This window comes from Crotalus tigris, unplaced genomic scaffold, assembly GCF_016545835.1.
Source record: "Crotalus tigris isolate CLP2741 ecotype Arizona unplaced genomic scaffold, ASM1654583v1 scf7180000019525.322107, whole genome shotgun sequence".
NCBI classification, from domain to species: domain Eukaryota; kingdom Metazoa; phylum Chordata; class Lepidosauria; order Squamata; family Viperidae; genus Crotalus; species Crotalus tigris.
In genome coordinates this window covers 259,734-274,838 of record NW_024097580.1, presented here as the reverse complement: position 1 = coordinate 274,838, position 15,105 = coordinate 259,734, and the positions used below count along the sequence as shown (strand labels likewise).

Below are 15,105 nucleotides of genomic sequence, written 5' to 3'. Positions count from 1 at the left end.
CGTTCTCCCTGATTCTGTTTTTGAGATAAGAATGACTGCTCACAGCTATAGTATCTACAATGCTATCCATACCGTGGCACATGCCCTGCACTTAATACATGTGATGAATTCCAAACAACACACCTTGTCAAAAGAGAAGAAGCTTCTTGATCAACATTCAAGGCAGGTAAAACCAAATGGAAAATATGTACATGCAACAAGTTTAAAACTACTTAGGAAATAAGGTGTTAGACTGGATGAAGATCTTTCTTCTTTTTATTTCACCAATAGTCTTGCATGACTTTGGACTTCAAAGAATTTGGTGATACCTATGGACGATATTTGCTGTTGTACTGTTTGTATGTGATTTTGATTTTATTTCTCATGTTAAATGGGTTATGTATGATTGAGTACAAAAAACCTTTCATTCCAGCTCTCAGATTCATCTTATGTTAACTGATTAGTAGAATGTTTATTATGATGTCTACTTTAATCACTTAGCAAACATTAAACAATTCCAGCCCTAAGGGATGTCATGGTGGCTTGCTTCCTTCATGAACTGTTAGGATCGAGATGGATGATCTATGCAGGGTTTCTCCCCCCCACTTTCTGAAGCTGATGCTATTGAATGAAGGCTAGAGCTGAATTGCAATCTTAAACAAACCAAAGACAGAGTCTTCTATTTTTGCCTCTGCAAAGAAATATTAGCCATTTCCTATTATTATTAATAAAAATAATATGACCTGTTCACAGCAAATAAACAGATTAAAAACAAGAAAATAGTAACAATCATCACAGGGACAGATTCTAACCAGCAGAATAGATCCTAAAGCAATAAGAAAGCATTTTTTTTTATTTTATTTTAATATCTTGCCTCAAGAATCCAACTACAGTTAAATATTAACAAATAAGATATGAACAACAATGAAAATTACAAGAAATAAAACATAAAATGAAAATAACATGAATAAAATAAATGTGTACCACAATATATTCACAATGACAATGAAAATAATCTTTTACAAGTATACTAACTTAAACCTATCTACCATATAGCTTTACTAAACAATTTGTACTAAAACAGCCCTATTACCATTCTCAACATCTGTTTATCACCCTTCCTCCAAATAAACCTTGTTTATTGAACAAACAAGGTTTCAAATCCTTCTTATATACCTTTCAAAATCTTATATATCTAAGGATATATAGACCCAAAATAATAAATTTCTCCAAGTTAAAATGTTACTTCTTTATGGAAACTCTTTAGGGTGAAGTAGTCTTTTATATAGGAAATGGATAGATAATGTCACTGAGAAGCCTTTGCTACAGGATCCTGGTAAATGAAACTCCTTTTGAAATAACATCCTCAGCAAGGCCTGTCTCCCAGATCTTCCTAGAGTGGGAATGAGATTTTTTTTTTTTTTTTTTTTTAGGATTCTGAACAATTACAAGTTGTATCTAATTGCATGGATTTGGTATCTGTACCAACTTAGATATCTTTACAGTCATAGAGATTTTTGGTTCAACAATGTCATGAGAGCTGCAGTAGACTAAACCATGACAAGGTCAATTCATCCCTGGATTAACTCCTGAAAACCCCATCCTGAAAGTTCCTCAATTGGAAAATCTGTCAGAATGACACAGAACAGAGCAATATGGAAGGTTTGTTATACTCTTTAAAAATGAGAGGCTGTGTGGTTTTGAAAAGGCTTTTTACTCAAAGCATAAACAAAACAAAGGACCTCTTCAATGTTTTGCACAGTCTTAACAAAAGGAGTAGCAAATGAAAGATTAAGTAAAGTTGTTATACTACTGATACTCCAAACATTGTTCATAGAATAGTTGTTTGTACTTTGTACCTCTTGCATGTTTCCCTTCCTTCCTCCCTCCCTCCCTCTCTCTCCTTCCTTCCTTCCTTCCTTCCTTCCTTCCTTCCTTCCTTCCTTCCTTCCTTCCTTCCTTCCTAAAAATAGCACATCCTCCACTTATTAGTTATCCTTATGAATTTTCTCCCTTTATATTTTAGTTACATCACTTTCTAAGAAAAGTTTCATTTAACAGCAGTGCTGGAGAAAATATTTATTTTGACCAAAATGGTGAAAGAATAGCTGCATTTGATATTATCAACTGGGTGACATTTACAAACAATTCTTTTCTTAGAGTCAAAGTTGGAAAGATTGTTCCACATGTGTCATCAAATACTTCATTCACCATTGACGAGAATAATATTATATGGCCTAGCAAGTTCAATCAGGTATAAGTTAATGCATTTGTTCTGGGTTTCCAGATCTTTTCACCAAAGAAAAAATGGATTGCACACAGCCAGTCCTAACAAAAGGCAGTGCTAACATTATGGTGGTGTGGATGGTGTTGTTGCAGGAGCTGTTGTGTATGCTACATTTGCAGCACACATTTGAAGATCCTTTAAACATTTAGAGAGTTCAGGTGACATGCACCATGAAACATCATTTTATAAAAATTCTCTTTAATTTCAAACCTTTTGACCACATATTCTCCCACTGATCCATGTATATATTACAACCAAAGAACTTAGCCCATTTTATCATTCCTTCTTTTACTTCTTCTGTTTCATATTTCAGTAAAAGTTCAGGCATCTCAGCAATAACATGTTCATCATTTGTACACAATTTCATTTCAAATTCAGTCTTACATTGCTCAAAACCAAAAGTTCTCTTATCTACTTTAAATCTTTCTACTAACTCATGTATAAAACCCGTTGATTTGAACATCCTTCTATCACCAGTTTTTCTTTTTCTGTTACTTTACATTTTCTTTTGACAAAATTCTAATATATCAAAGTAAGTCAACACTTAGTAGGCATTTCTCTTCTATCAAATGCTTCCTATGCTAAGAGCTACAAAGGTATTTTAAAGTACAGTCTAGGTTTATATTTGTTGCTCAAATCTAACAAACTTATTTTTAATATTTACATTAACCTTAGCTTTATTGTATCATAGACATCTATGCCACCCAAATCTTAAATTATGCCCTTCTAACTCCAAATTTATCAGTAACGTTCATCCTTTTATCCAAACCAAATAGCAAGCTGCCACATACAAATTCAAATCAGGTAAGCCAACCCCCCTTTGTTTTGCCTTTTTCCTTCCAACACAAATTAATTATATTTGTCATTGTTTAAATGGTGTCTTTCTATTTTTTTTTTACCTTCAGGCCTGTCCCATTTCAATATGCAATGACAACTGCTTTAAAGGTTTTAGTAAGAGAAAAAAGGAAGGCCTGCCATTTTGCTGCTATGATTGCTTTCTTTGTCCAAAAGGGAAGATTTCAAATCAGAAGGGTAAGAACCTAATGTATTAATGGGTCAGAAACATTTGTTGTGTAAATATAGATACAGAAACAAATACAGATATGAGAACCAATTTGATATGGTGGTTAAGACACCAGACTAGAATCCAGGAGACCATAAGCTCTAGTTCCACCTTATGGTATGAAATCAGCTAGATGACTTTGACTCTCTGGTCTTGGAAAGAAGAAAATGGCAAACCAATTCCTAAAATATTTACACCAAGAGTTAATACTGTCTTCAAAAGTCTCTCACACGCACACAAACACACCCACCCACAATATTGATAGGTATATGTAAGGTGCAAAGCTGACCTTATATTTTAACAGTTGTTCAATTAAATCATGATGGTAGCATCTGCAAATGAAGATATAGTCCTATATAACCTCTGATATGCATGGTATTATTTTGTGTATATTGTTAAAACTATAAGAAACCAGGTTACATATATAACATGAGTAAAATGCATTGCATACAAAACAGACAGAACAAAATACCAAGGATGTCCTTAGGAAATCATAATTTTCAGATATATGATAGTGACTTATACAATGGGGTTACTAAATATTCCAATTTATAAACTAATACTTCCCAGCCAATAGCATAATTCAGTGATGGGAAAGACTAAAGCTGTCTCTTTTAGACACATCTTAACTGATTTTTTAAGGACTTTGGCAATATGACATATTGATGGTAGACATGAATTCTCTTTCAGACATGGATGATTGCATTCAGTGCCCAGAAGGACAATTTCCAAATCATGGACAAGATGGATGTCTTCCGAAAGAAATAATCTATTTGTCACACAAAGAATCATTAGGGATTAGTTTGACCATTCTTGCACTCTCACTTTTTTTAATCACAGCATTGGTGTTTGGACTTTTTATAAAGTACCAAGACACTCCCATTGTCAAAGCCAACAACAGGAATCTCACTTATACTCTCCTTGTTTCTCTCCTGCTCTCATTCCTTTGTGCTTTACTGTTCATTGGCCAGCCTGAGAAGGTGATGTGTCTTATTCGACAAAGTGCTTTTGGCATCATCTTTACAATAGCTGTGTCATGCGTCTTGGGTAAAACTGTAATTGTGGTTCTAGCTTTTAAAGCCACCAAGCCTAATTCCAAAATAAGGAAGTGGGTGGGGAAACCTCTGGCCAACTCCATTGTTTTTTCCTGCTCTTTTCTTCAAATAATTATTTGTATAACATGGCTGGCTGTCGCTCCTCCATTCCCAGATCTTGACATGCATTCTTTGCCTGAAGAAATTATATTAGAATGTAATGAAGGCTCAAATATCATGTTTTACTGTGTCCTCAGCTTTATGGGTTTCTTGGCTGTTGTGAGCTTCGTAATAGCTTTTCTAGCCAGGACACTGCCTGATACTTTTAATGAAGCCAAGTTTATCACCTTCAGCATGCTAATATTCTGCGCTGTTTGGTTGTCTTTCTTCCCAGCTTATTTAAGTACCAAGGGGAAATATATGGTGGCTGTGGAGATCTTCTCCATCCTGGCCTCCAATGCTGGCCTACTGATTTGTATTTTTCTTCCAAAAATCTATATCATTATAGTGAAACCTGAATTAAATAATAAGGAACTCTTCAGAAGAAAGCACTAAAGACTTATGGCATTCAGCTAACAATTCAAAAATCATATAGATTCTAAACAATGAATGGAATAAACCATTACTGGCTTTTCCTTTAGCTTCAGTGAGCTATTAATGATATTTTTTGTAGTCTAAATGCCACTTCCAGCAGTTAGCTGTATACATGAACATTTTAAATTAATATAAAATTGGATGCCTGAACTAGATTCACCTCTTTCAGTTCCCCACCTTAAAATGTTTAGAGAGCCAGTATGCACTGGTGGGAGGATTTAATTGTCCATTTCCTATGAAAGTCTGGATATAAAGTCCCAGATCATGTGAACAGTTTTATTCTGAGCCAAGTGACTCTGGTTATCTTGATTTTGTAGACTTACCAGCTAAATACAGGGATAACTATGAAGGAAGGAGGCAGATGTTTGTTCTTGGTCCTATTATCTATGAGGATTTAAATAGTCACACAGATCAAATTTTAGGGAGGCCAATGGGCTGTACTCCAAGAAACTTTTGATAAGATTGTAATTTCAATATCTATTTCCAATATCCATTTTTTCCTGTTGTGATTAATGATTAGCTGACTGACTGAATGAATGACTGACTCATTCATTCATTCATTCATTCATTCATTCATTCATTCATTCATTCCACTCAGTAAATGATTTATTTTGCCTGATTAAAATGTGATACTCAGTTAACAATCCTATATTTATTTATTTATTTACTTGGACTAATAAAGTGTTTCAATACCAGTTTGTTCTAAGTGGCAGTTACTTCAATACAATAAAAAAATTAAACCATAAAACAGATCGTGGTAATTGTGATAGTGGGATCACATTCAGCAACGTTCTGAGGAAAGACATGTTCAATAACAACAGATGTATCATTATTTTATCAGTTTCCCAAAGGCTTTCTGAAATAGCCAGAAGTTAGTGGCTTTCCTATGTACCAGCAGAGTTCATCCTGAGTAGGATGGAACCCTGGGTATGATGGAACCCTGTTCTCAAAGAGAAAGGTTTTCTGAAACTTGCCCCTGAAGAATGAAGAGAAACTACAGCCAAACAATTTCATCATACTTAATTCTTGGAGGTGGTCCAAAACACAGCTGAGAGATCACTTAGAATCAGGAGGTCTGCATGCCCCTTAATCAGGTTTTAGAATAGTACATCAGTGTGGTCTAATGTGGTTTAATATTAATGCTTGATCCCAGTTTGAAACTAGCACTGGTAATCCATGTCTTCAAGTGCCTTTCATAACTACTGATCCTGCAGAAAGAAGAAGTTGGAGATTGTTTTATAATTATCAAAAACAACTAGGCTGAGCAATTACTTCTTGAGGAAGGGCACATATTGCACTGTGCAAAAGTCTTGGCCCACCATTAGAATTATTTTTGTAGCAATGGTATAATGACCATATATAATTATGTCCCAGTCTCCTTATTAAAATGTAACCAAAAAATACAGGAAATTTGTACAGGTAGTCCTCAACTTAGCAACAGTTTGTTTAGTGACCATTCAAAGTTATAACAGCATAGAAAAAAGGGGACTTATGGCCATTTTTCATACTTACAACCATTGCATTCCCATGGTCATGTGATCAAAATTCAGATGCTTGGCAACTGACTCATATTTATGATGGTTGCAGTGTCTGAGGGTCATGTGATCCCCTTTTGCAACCTTTGGACAAGCAAATTCAATGGGGAAACCAGATTCACTTAACAACTGTGTTACTAACTTAACAACTACAGTTATTCACTTAACAGGTGTAGCAAGAAAGACTGTAAATGAGACAAAATTCACTTAACAATTGTCTGTAGGAGATAATAATAATAATAATACTAATAATACTACTAATAATAATACAGTTGGAAGGGACCTTGGAAATCATCAAGTCCAACCCCCTGCTCAGGCAGGTAACTCTATACCATTTTGCACAAATGGCTGTCTAGTTTCTTCTTTTTTTTATTGAAAAGTTTTATACAAATTTTTAATACAATACAATATCCCCCCCTATCTCCCTCCCCAAACCCTCCCCTTACTTCCCAGAGCTGATTACAGGGTTAAAAAATAAACAAACAAATTCTAACTAAGCTTATCCAACTATACAAATAATAAAATCCCTAAAATACTTTAACTCAAATATATATATAAAAAAAAATTCAAGCAAAAACAGAAATAACAATATAAATAATTCCCACTTTAAACTTTAAGTTATTCAAAAACTAAATAATACTTTCTAATCCCATATTTATTCTGTACAAAATTTATCCATCTTCTCCACACCAAGATGTATCTTTCTTGTGAATGATCCTTCAAATAAGCAGAAATTTTAGCTATTTCTGCTAAATTAGAAACTTTAAGCAACCATTCTTCTATAGTAGGCAAAGAATCTTTCTTCCAATATTGTCCAACCAATAACCTTGCTGCCGTAATAAGATTCAACATTAAAATAGTTTCTTTAACATCACAATCTAACAAGAATAATTGTGGTGAAAACTTTATCTTTCCATTAAAAATCTTCTGAATGTTCCACCAAATCTTAATCCAAAAGGCTTTTATATTTTTACATGTCCACCAAATATGGTAATAAGTTGCATCCAAGCATCCACATCTCCAATATTTAGGTTGTAAATTAGGATACATGCGAGACAACTTCTGTGGATCCAAATGCCACCTATAAAACATTTTATAAATTTTTTCTCGTAAATTTTGGGCCTGAGTAAACTTTACATTCCCAACCCAAATTGCCTCCCATGTATCTAATAAAATCGGCTCTTGAAAATTTTGAGTCCATTTTATCATACAATCTTTAACTAATTCCGTCTCTAAGTCCAATTCCACTAAAACATTATAAACTTTCTTTATATGAGCTCGATTTTGATCTCTAATTTGTTTTATCAAATTCTCATCTTCCAAAGTAAAACCAACCTTTTGGTCTAAACTCCATCTATCTAACATTTGCCTATACTGAAACCAAGAGTAAACAATATTTTCTTGCCTTAATTCATCTAGCAATTTTAATTGCCAATCCTTCCGTTCCAATTTAAGCAATTGATTATAAGAAATCCTATCCAACTTCACACCTCTCAATATCCCCTCTACTGTGTGTCCAGGAATCCCCCAAATTGGTATTTTATAATTTAATCTATAATAATATTTCTTCCAGACATGCAATAGAGCAGTTCTTAAAATATGGGACTTAAAAGCCCTATCTACTTTCTTATTGTAAATTAAATAAGCATGCCATCTATATAATAAATCCCTTCCCTCCAAAGAAAGTATATTTTGATTTGTTAAATTAATCCAATCACTAATCAATGTTAAAGCCACAGCATCATAATACAATTTCAAGTTAGGCATCTTAAATCCTCCCCTTTCACATACATCCTGAATAATCTTAAACTTAACTCTTGTTTTTTTCCCCTGCCCAAATAAATTTATTGATACCCTTCTGCCATTCATCTAAATTAACACCTTTTTTTCAGAATAGGTATCATTTGAAACAAAAAAAAAAGAAATTTTGGTAGAACATTCATTTTAAAGCAGAAATCTCCCTAACAAAGTTAATTGTAATTTTTTTCAATCATTTAAATCCTTCTGCACTTTAATCCATAATGTCTCATAATTGTTTTTATACAATTTTGCATTAGAAGCAGTTATATACAGCCCCAAATATTTAACCTTTTTTACAATTTCAAAACCAGTCAAACTAACTAACATTTCCTTTTCCTTAATAGTCAAATATTTAGATAATATTTTAGTCTTATTATTATTAACCTTAAAACCAGAAGCTTGCCCATACTGAGTTATAATTTGTAGCAAATCTAAAACCAAATTAATCGATTGAGATAAAGTAATTACCAAATCGTCAGCAAAAGCTCTTAACCTATAATGCTTCTTATTTATCATTATTCCCTTTATTGTAGTTGATTCACAAAATTTTATTAACAAGATTTCTAGTGTTAAAACAAACAATAAAGGAGATAACGGACATCCCTATCTTGTAACTTTCCAATTTGAAAAACCTCTGTTAATCCTCCATTAATTATAATTTGAGCCGATTGTTGTTGATAAATACTCCTAAGGGCTTGCAAAAATTTATCCCCAAAATTCATCTTCTCTACTACTCTTAACAAGAAATGCCAATTTAACTGATCAAAAGCTTTTTCAGCATCTAGAAAAATCAAGGCAGCAGGGATCTGGTTATGTTTATCCAAATAATCAATTAAATTAACAATTTGTCTAACATTATTTTTTATATATCTTCCAGTTATAAAACCAGATTGATCAGTATGAATCACTTGTTTCAAAACAATCATCAATCTATTCGCCAATATTTTAGAAAAAAAATTATAATCTGTATTCAAAAGAGATATGGGTCTATAATTTTTTGGTTGAGTAAGATCTTGATCTTCTTTTGGAATCAGTGATATAAACACCCTTTTCCAAGATGGAGGTATCTCTGCATCCAATAATATACTATTAAAAAGTTCTTTTAATGGTTCTAACAATTCCTCAGATAATGTTTTATAATAGATTGCAGTCAATCCATCTGTACCAGGTGCTTTGCTGACTTTTAATTGTTTAATAGCCATAATAATTTCCTCTGAAGTAATTAAGCCATTAATCTCATTTTGTTGATCATTTGTAAGCTTAAGAAAATGGGCTTCTTGTAAATACTTATCTATATCCAAACTCTGTATCTTTTCACCAGTATATAATTTTGTATAAAAATCTAAAAAAGTTTTTTTAATCAGCTCTTGTTGAGAAACCACTTTACCTTTATAATTTATTCTATCTATCTATGTTATCCATTCAAAATTAATGCTCTTTCTTTCAATTTAATCTCCTCTTCCAGCTGTTTACTTTTCTGCAATTGTTTACGCCTGTAGGCTTTATTCATTTGAATCAAAACTCCTTGCATAAAAGCTTTGCTAGCATCCCACACCATCGCAATTGAAGTACCCTTATACATATTCAAAGTAAAAAATTCTTTCAGATATTCTCTACACTTCTGTGAGTTTACCCTGAATAAGTTCTCATTCAACCTCCAAGATCTTCTATTCCCCTTCTCCACAAATAATTCCAACCATACAGGACTATGATCCGTCAATGTTCTAGGAAAAATTTTAATATACTTAACACTAAAATATAAATCAGTAGTAATAAAAAAAATCAATTCTTGAAAATGAATGATGCCTGTCAGAAAAGAAGGTAAAGTCCCTCTCTTCCACATTTCATTCCTGCCAAATGTCTCTCAATTCCAAGTCATCTTTCAAATAAAAAAAAAGTCTTAGGTAATTTAGCTTGATTGGAGAGCATGGAAGATCTTTTCTTGTCCTTATTTGTTTCTAAAACACCATTCCAATCTCCCATCAAGATAATAGATTTATAATCCAATGAAGTTAATTTTTGATGTAATAATTTATAAAACTGTTTTTGTTGTTGATTAGGAGCATACAAACCCACTATAAGAAGTTTCTTGCCATACATCTCCAACTCAATAAAAACATATCTTCCTTGAGATCCAGAGTCTATAAGTTTAGCTGACAGGTTTTTCTTTACATAAATAACAACACCCCTTTTTCCCCCAGAGCTGAGGATATAAAATGTAAACCCAACCAAGAATTAAACAAATACTTTTGGTCCTTTAAAGCAATATGAGTTTCCTGCAAACATACAACATCAGTATTATATTGCTTCAAATAATGAAATACTTTCCTTCTTTTCTGTGGAGAATTCAAGCCATTAACATTCCAAGTCAGAAACTTTACCATTCTTTCCGGCCTGAAGCCTGGAAAAGACTGCATGAAGATCTGCTGTTGAAGATCTCTTCGATCTTGCTCCTCCCACAGGCTCAGAAGTAGTGGATTCTTGTGTTAATACTTTTGCCTCCATCTTCTGTTGCTCCTTCTCCTTGTGTCTATGAGCTGCTCGTGTTACTCTCTGTTCCTTTGAAGTTTCTTTTATCACAAAAGGCTGATGTAAAAATTCAGCCTGTATTTCTCCAACCCCCAATGATAAGACACCTTCAATTGGCTGTTCTCCCAACTTCACCTCTGCAGTTTTAGATTGTGGAGATGATGGTGAGCTTGCTCCCAGGACAGAAATATAAAACTCTTTCGCCTTTGAAATTGTATTAAGTTTGTAGCATGTCCTCGCATAGCTCACCACTATTCCAATTGGCATTTCCCATCTAAACAGAAGTTGACGTTTTTTAAACTCATCAGCCAAAAAAGCAAAATCCTTCCTTCTTAAAATTTTTGGAGGAATTTCTTTTAATATTATGACATCTTGATCAGTAATCTGAAACCTCTGCTTATAAAACACTTGTATTATTTCATTGCATAAAGATCTCCTTGCAAAATAAATCACCACATCTCTCGGTAAATTTCTTTGCTTTGCAATCCATGAATTAACTCTAAATATGTTTTCTATATCTCTCATTATTTCTTCAGGTTCACACCCCAAAATCAGAGCTATATCTTTTGCCACCAGCTTTCTCAAATTTTCTGGCATATTTTCCTTCAAGCCTCTGATTCTTAAAGTCTAGTTTCTTCTTAAAAACTTCCAGTGTTGGAGCATTCACCGCTTCTGGAGGCAGGTTGTTGCACTGGTTAATTGTTCTAATTGTCAGGAAGTTTCTCCTTAGTTCTAGGTTGCTTCTCTCTTTGGTTAATTTCCACCCATTGCTTCATGTCCTGCCTTCAGGCCCTTTGGAAAATAGCTTGACTCCCTCTTTTTTGTTCCAGCCCCTGAAATATTGGAAAACTGCTATCATGTCCCCCCTCGTCCTTCTCTTCATTAAACTAGACATAAAACTAGATGACCAGGCTGAGGCAAAGGGGGGGGGGTCAAATATGTCATAGGTCATAAGTCCAACCCACCTTAAATACCTCTCTTATCTTCTGCTTATTTCTCTTGACTGCTAGATCATCCAATTCTTGTACAGAGCTTAAACTTGAAATAAATCTTTATACTCAGTTGAATTGTCTGAATCTCCTGATTTCTGAAGAAGAAGAAGAAGAAGAAGAAGAAGAAGAAGAAGAAGAAGAAGAAGAAGAAGAAGAAGAAGAAGAAGAAGAAGAAGAAGAAGAAGAAGAAGAAGAAGAAGAAGAAGTAAGAACTCCTAGAACTAAGGAACAACCTGCCTCCAGAAGCGGTGAATGCTCCAACACTGGAAGTTTTAAAGAAGAGATTGGACAGTCATTTGTCTGAAATGGTATAGGGTTTCCTGCCTGAGCAGGGGGTTGGACTAGATGACCTCCAAGGTCCCTTCCAACTTTTTTATTATTATTATTATGAAAGAAAGAAAGAAAGAAAGAAAGAAAGAAAGAAAGAAAGAAAGAAAGAAAGAAAGAAAGAAAGAAAGAAAGAAAGAAAGAAAGACTTAGGATTGTTTAACTACAGCCACTTTCCTCCATCTCCTTCATCTGGGAGAAAGGTGTGAGATTCAGAAAAGAATTTTTTTCTTCTGACTCTAGATAGCTAGTGATCCTCAAAAAAACCTAAAGGATTTATATAATTGGGTCTAAATTTCAGTCTCTCAACTGAGTTAAAGGACACCAATATAAGAAAATTTGCATGAAAAACCAAAGAGAGACACACCAAAATTTTGGATTTCTTTTCAGTGTAACTTTTGTTCCACTTCTCAGCTCCTCCGTCCTCTAATTACATACACCTTTCTTTTCAGTTAATGATCTCTGGTAGTGAAATCATTGAGAATCAATGAGAGAAATTGCATGGGAATCACCCAGAAGCTTACCCTATAATTATGAATAGTGACTTGGTCTGCAGCTTCTTTGAGAAGCTTTTCACTTTCTCTGTGGAGAATTCAGGTATTTGTTGATGATGCTACAGACCAAAATAAAAAGAAGTTAAATATCCCAGTTCAGAAATACAGATGCTGCAGAGAGACACTATATTACCAGGCTAGTAAGATATGGTTTGCCTTGACTTAGAATCTAAGTAAAGATGGAGAAATGTTCTTTTATGGGGAGATTTTCGTTCATGATCATAATATTCAGATTATTGGTATTAGTACCCCTTCCTAAGAGTGTCTGCAGAGTTCCAGTGCTAAAATGCCCCAGGACCCAACCTATTAGTAATCTTCTTAAATATTATTATTCAGGAGACCAGCTCCTGGGTGGCATTTTCTCACAGTCTTTCATTTATATGAACATATTAGAGTTCAGAAGACACCCATTCCAGGACATGCTTTTGGATCACATGTAAGCAGTTGTGTATTTTAAAATTATGAACAAGTTTTCTATTTCCTTTTTAAAGCTATATTTCAATCTTTCACTATTAATATATTTATTATACCATAGCAGCTATTAGAGAAGACTCTTTCCTTCTTAAAAGTTCTGAAATTCCAATGGCAATATAGTAATTTTCTATTTATTCATTTTGCAGATTACTGACTCAGAGCTATCAACACATTTTAGCTTTGGTTTTTGCAGTGAAAGAGATTAATCAAAGTCCTCTCATCTTACCTAACATCACCTTAGGCTTCAACATCTATAATGACTATTTCAGTCCAAAACATACTTACAAAGCTTCAATGGAGCTCCTCTTTGCTTCAGATGCATTCATCGCTAACTATAAATGTCATCTTCAAAATAATCTAATAGCCATCATTGAGGGACCAAGTTCTGTTGCTTTTCTTGATATGGCTACCATCATGACACCTTACAAGTTTGTACAGGTGAGTTCACTGATGAAAACTCATGCCTAGTTTTTAAACCTATTACATTTCTAATATTTCATTTAAGTTGCTTACTTTTCTAATATTTTATTACATTTGTTATATGTTTAGCAGACATAAAATGCAATGGCTGAATGATATCATTTCAAGTTCTAAATGTATGAAGAATATTAATTTTTAAAAAGTCACAGGGCCCAATGGACCTAACTGCTTATACTTTTCCTGTTTCCTTGCTTCATTTAGGTTGCATATAGCTCTGCTCTAGAAATCAAGACCCAACCTCCATCACATTTCTTTTACTGGATGTTCCCAAATACAATTAGTCAATACAAAGGACTTCTCCAGCTTCTTCTGCATTTTGGCTGGACCTGGATTGGAGTATTTTTCCTTAATATTGGCAATATAGCAGATATATTATGGAGGAATATTCTTCCCATGTTTTCCCAAAAAAGTGTCTGTTTTGAATTTATAGAAAAAATACCAAATGGCTTTCTCAGTGAGGATGAAAAAACTGTTCAGAGATCACATGCAATTTTAAAAACAGTTTTCAATAGCACAACTAATGTTGTGTTGCTTCATGGGGAATTTCAGAGTATATTAAATTTAAGGTTTTTACTCAACATGTTGGAATTTAGTAATATAGATTATGGTACAAAAGTCTGGGTGATGACAGCAGATGTTGACTTCTCATCAGTTCTCTTTCAAAGGAGTTGGGACATTAATTTCATGCATGGAACTCTGTCCCTTTCAGTACAATCAATGGAGATATCAGGATTCCAAAATTTTGTTCAGATGAGAAACCCAACTTTGGACAAAGAGGACAGTTTTTTAAAAGATTTCTGGCAACAGACATTTAATTGTATATTCCCAGTGTCTTCTATAGAGGATGAGACTATCTGCACCGGGGAGGAGAAACTTGAGAAACTCCCCATGACTGTGTTTGAAACCAGCATGACTGCCCACAGCTACAGTGTCTACACTGCTGTCAATGCAATCGCACATGCTCTGCATGTTCTTTACTCTTTCCAAGGCCAGCAAAGGTCAGTGAGGAAACAGAAATTCCTCAATCAAGAGTCATGGAAGGTGAGCAGACTGCTTAGAACATCTCAGCAGATACAGTACATTGATTCAGTTGCAAAGTTGTCTATCAGCCTTGTTTCATCCTTAAGTCTATCAGATATATTTTCAGCTTTTGTTAAATTCCAGTGTGTATGGTTGATCTAGCTGCATATTTTGCAAGTGACAGTCACAATGTGTTTGATGCGCACCAACTGTGTGTCCTTTGCTTTTTATGTGATAATATATATTTTTTTATTTTGCTTTCTACTTTTAGAGTTATCTTAACTTCTAGTTTGTACTGTTTAGAAATTTGACTGCATTGCTTCAATATCAGATTTTTCATCCTTAAGCCAATCACACATATATTCAGCTTTTAGTAAATTCCAATATTTATGATTAATCTAACTGTATATTTTTCAAGTGATGGTCACAATGTGTTT

General features: G+C 33.8%; 1 protein-coding gene across 1 annotated transcript; it reads left to right on the top strand.

The window, feature by feature from the left end:
- The first annotated feature begins 31 nt into the window (after positions 1-31).
- LOC120316936 (vomeronasal type-2 receptor 26-like) lies at positions 32-4,918 on the top strand. The gene is made up of 5 exons (XM_039363102.1): positions 32-166; positions 2,006-2,233; positions 2,942-3,070; positions 3,172-3,298; positions 4,020-4,918. The coding sequence occupies exons 1-5, from the start codon at positions 32-34 to the stop codon at positions 4,916-4,918; spliced, it is 1,518 nt and encodes a 505-aa protein (XP_039219036.1).
- The last annotated feature ends 10,187 nt before the right edge of the window (positions 4,919-15,105 follow it).